At 39.8% G+C, this 4,729-nt stretch overlaps 1 protein-coding gene across 1 annotated transcript in view; it reads right to left on the reverse strand.

Moving 5' to 3' along the window:
- Positions 1 to 1,725: 1,725 nt before the first annotated feature.
- Positions 1,726 to 4,729, reverse strand: part of LOC101861063 — a gene marked incomplete at its 3' end in the record, with an annotated part of 7,517 nt that continues 4,513 nt past the window's right edge. Inside the window, 2 exon segments of the mRNA XM_013086253.2 lie at positions 1,726 to 1,916; positions 3,317 to 3,412. Coding sequence (XP_012941707.1) covers positions 1,726 to 1,916; positions 3,317 to 3,412 — 287 coding nt within the window.

Here is a 4,729-nt window from a genome sequence, read left to right on the forward strand (position 1 = left end):
GCAAGACAAACAAACCAACTTTAAGATGATGTTGTAACTCTTTTGCCACAAAATTGACGAGCACTTAATTCCACCTGTAGTGAGTCGTGTCACGTATGACTGTAATGCGCTAACATCTCTGTTAGAGCTTCACACTCGAATTCATAAAACTCTTACAAAAACTAAACGGAAACACTCGGAATGCTTGTGCTCAACGACCCCCCCCCCCCTACCCTGTACACGACACACGCAGTAAAAGCCACGTCGTGTGCTGCTGACAACCCATCCGACTTATCCCCATGCAGAAATCAAACATAGATCTCCTTCTCGTAAGGGCAGAGAATTAACATTACACCACCAACTCCTCTGACTTGTCTAAAAACGAGAGTTAGTGTCACACAACAGTCAACTCGAAGACTGATAAGCGAGCACAGTCGAGATACATGACGTTATCGAACAATGCTGATATACTCAACAAGATAACCTACTGTGGATGAAGGTTGTGATAATGGAGCTACGCAGCTATCAGCTATCAGCTCTCTCTCTCTCTCTCTCTCTCTCTCACCCTCTCTCTATCTATCTATCTATCTTTCTCTCTCTCTTTCTCTCTCTCTTTCTCTCTCTCTCTCTCTCTTTCTCTCTCTCTCTCTCTCTCTCTCTCTCTCGCGCGCGCGCGCTCTATTTATCTATCTATCTACCTATCTATCTATCTATCTATCTATCTATCTATCTATCTATCTATCTATCCCTTTTGCTCTCTCAGTCTCTCGTCACCTCCGTTTCCACTTTTAATCGTCTTTTTCTTCTTCTTCTCCTTTTTTCGGTAAGTGTTTTACGGCGCTCGCAACTGCTTCGGGTAATATGAGCCCGAGGGATACACCACACATTTTCAGTTGGTAGGAAATTTTGAATTTTGCCCGGGTGGCGGCCGAAGCCTACTATTATCGATTTTAGACCACAAAGGCAACTTGCACACGGGACCTCCGAGTTTTTTCGACCTTGTCCTAGAAAGCTAGATGTAGATCTTTCCTACCAGAAGACCAGGGGTGTGGCTGAAAGACAGCAGTAAGAAAGAGCCAAGGAGTAGCAGTAGAAAGGCTGCAGAAAGAGTTAGGAGCCCAAAGGAGGGGGCAAAGGAGGTGGAGGCAGAAGGTGGAGACGAAAGCAAACGACAGAACATTGCTAGAGAGCAGGAAAAGAGGTGGAAGAATACAATTTTAGAGAATATTTTTTTTCCGTTGCTACCCGGATTCGAACCCGGGACCTTTGAATGAGAAGCGAACACATAAACCTTTAGGCTACTAGAGCCCCCTTCTTCTTCTTCGTTTCTCTTAGCTCTGTGTCCCTTTTCCTGATATCTTCTTATTAATCTTCTTGATCTTACGTCCTCAAAAGTGTCCGCAATGCTTTTTAACTGCACCAAGTAGATTAAGACCAGCAAAATTAATTATCAAATGCCAGACAAAGACTTAAAAAACGATATATCGGAAAAATAAATTCTGAAGGACAGATAAAAAAACGGGACCTTAAAAAATAGGTTGGATGTGAACTGATAACTTTTAACACACACACACACACAAACACATACACATACACACAAAGAAACACCCACACACAAGTAAAACATAACAGATACGAAAGCAAACGACAGAACATTGCTAGAGAGAAGGAAAAGAGGTGAAAGAATACAATTTTAGAGAATAATTTTTTTCCGTTGCTACCCGGATTCGAACATCATCCACTCACCGTGGGCAGATACCCAGGCACGTGTTTTTCCTTGACCACAGTCCAGTGCTTGGCCTGTATGGGACAGGTGAAGGTTCGGTTTTTCTCCGGGAGGTCATCCTCCAGTTCACACAACTCCCAGTAGTTGTCGTACAGGTCCTGACCATTGTACTTTACCTCGATGTGAAACTGACCACCTGCAATTTCCTCCTCTGTGTTAGGAAGAAAATTGTCAGTTTTTTGAAGATTTTTGGATTTCTTTTTCTTTACGTTTTGTTTTTGGTTTTGTTATTAATTTTGCTTATTTGACTGTATGTGTATTTGTGTGTGTGTGTGTGTGTGTGTGTGTGTGTATGTGTGTGTGTGTGTGTGTGTGTATGTTGTGGGGTGGGAGGTGGGAGGGGGTCCTTTTTTCAGTGTGTCTTAAGCTTCAATCGACATAACTTAAGTTATTTAGGATGTGTGTTTATTAAAGCCTTTTTGGTCGATGCCAACCTGTTCTGAGAGGGATACAGCGTCTAGGCAGAAAAATCGAGAAATTTGATAATACTTCTTCTCTCACACCAATGGATCACAGGACTTTTGCGTTCCAAGGAAAACGTCTAACCGCTATACCATTGACACCGAAATGATTTACTGTCAGAATCTATGATATGCTTTTCGTTGTTTGGTGTTTTTTTCCCCTTAATTTTTGAATTTTGCTATTATAGAGGATGTGTACTCTAGCAAGTACGTACTTAATTTTATCAGTACCCGTACATGAGTGTTTAAAATACACTCTAACAATATTACAGTCACATAATAGGATATCAATTGTGTTGTCATATCTGCGTAAAGACAAGAACAACACTTCGCAATTGTGACCGTTTGTTAATTCTTGGAAAATAATATGAGAAAAAAAAAGACAGCAATTATGGAGATAAAAAAGAGAAGCATCAGTGGCGCCCTCCAGCCTTGTTTAAGTTTATCTGTGTGTACGTGAGTGTGTGCGTGTTTGTGTGTTTGTGTTTATGTATGTTTCTGTTTTTTGTGCTTATGCAAGTGTGTTTGTTTTTGGTGTGCTTGTTTGTTTGTGTGTTTGTTTGTAGTTAGGTGTGCTTTGGTGTATGTGTGGGAGAAAGAGAGAGGCAGAGACAGTGGGATAGATAGATAGATAGATAGATAGATAGATAGATAGATAGATAGATAGATAGATAGATAGAAAAAAAGACTGACAAACAAATAGGCATATATACATGCTATAGAGACCGACAGAAAAAGAATGAGAGATACAGTGAGAGAGAGAGAGGGAGACTGACTCAGAAAAAGACATACAGAAAGACAGATAGAGATTCAAATCAACAGACAAATAAACAAATAGATATACAGATAGACAGACACACAAACAAACAGACGGACAGACAGACAGACTGACAGAGAGAGAGAGAGAGAGAGAGAGAGAGAGAGAGAGAAAGAGAGTGAGTGAGAGAGAGAGAACGACAAGTAGACAGAGAGAGAGAGGGAGAGAGAGACAGATAGAGAAAGAGAGAAAGAGAGAGAGAGAGAGAGAGAGAGAGAGAGAGAGAGAAAGAGAGAGATACAGCTGAACATATCAGGCTCTGTGTGTACTCACTGAACGTGTGGTTGAAGAAGGTCACAGACTTGACCCCTCCCAGCGCTTTGTCTGCCTGTAACACCACAGTTCCTATCTGGAGTCGGTCGTCGCCCTCTGATCGAAACAAAAGGGAAAAACAACAACAGCGTATAAGACAAATCAGTTATAGATTACTTTTGATAACGCCACAAAGGGAAAATAATAACAGTATATAAAACAAATCAGTTACAGATTACTGGTGATAACACTAGATGTCGTTCAAGTTTGAGCAGAGAAAAAGTTTTTTTTAAGCGGATCTGGCTGGCAAGTGAACACATTTTACTTTGTTGCTTTTTTTTTTTTTAAGGTTTTTTTTTGTTCTGATTTGCTTTTTGTTTCTTTCTGTATCTTGTGGTAGGCTTCATTTTCTAATTTTAAAAATTATTTTAAATGTTGTTGTTTTCATTTGGGTATTTTTTTTATTTTTTTTTACAGCGTGAAAGGGGTGTATGGGTTGTTTCAGTTTGCATATAAATGGGTGAGAAGATAAAAGAAAGGCCAAAAACAATCATCCGAGAAATAGAAACAAACTGTTAAACGGTGAAACAAAGGGATGAGGATAGAGTTTTTGTTGTGGTTCTTTTTCGCTTTGTTTTGTCTTATTTTTCACACACGTTAGCATCACCTGATTGTTGCTATACTGCTCCTCTAAGGCAACTTTAATTACAGACAAATCACACGTTATATCAAATCCAACCCAAATTATGGGTTTTACAAATACAGGAATAATGATCCTAGGCATATATAATATAATGATAGGGCACAGCTCGCTTTTGACAGTTGACCTTTTTCAAGAAACCTATTTTAAGCCAAAATGGTTAAGCTGCTCATAACTCAGCACGAGAAAAACATGCGTTCAAATTCTCTTGACCGGAAGTAATGACTTTATTGAGTACTTCCGCCTGTCTGCTGACATGTTGGATCCCGCTCAGCAGGTTGATGGGGAAAATAAAACGTGACTTTGCAGTGTTTTCCAATTATTGCTGATTTCTTGCACTCAATATTACGAACACGGTTTTTTAGTTTGAGGAATGTTTATATATTTACCTTTGTTTTTAAAACCCGTTAGGCACAACCCACATTAACATCACGATAAAAATATCTTTTTGTAGTAAGAGTTTTACGTCACTTACAAAATAATAAGGTCATATAAGTGCCAAAGATTAGAGGTGTTACAAGAGAGTAACAAACATAAAAAAGAAGGAGAGATCAGGACGATAGATGTTTGATAGGAAAGAAGGGGCAAACCACACCAGAGCACCCGCCAACCACCCACTCCGAAGATTAGGGGTGTTACAAGAGAGTAACAAACATAAAAAAGAAGGAGAGATCAGGACGATAGATGTTTGATAGGAAAGAAGGAGCAAACCACACCAGAGCACCCGCCAACCA

Source organism: Aplysia californica, unplaced genomic scaffold (genome assembly GCF_000002075.1).
Source record: "Aplysia californica isolate F4 #8 unplaced genomic scaffold, AplCal3.0 scaffold00448, whole genome shotgun sequence".
NCBI lineage: Eukaryota > Metazoa > Mollusca > Gastropoda > Aplysiida > Aplysiidae > Aplysia > Aplysia californica.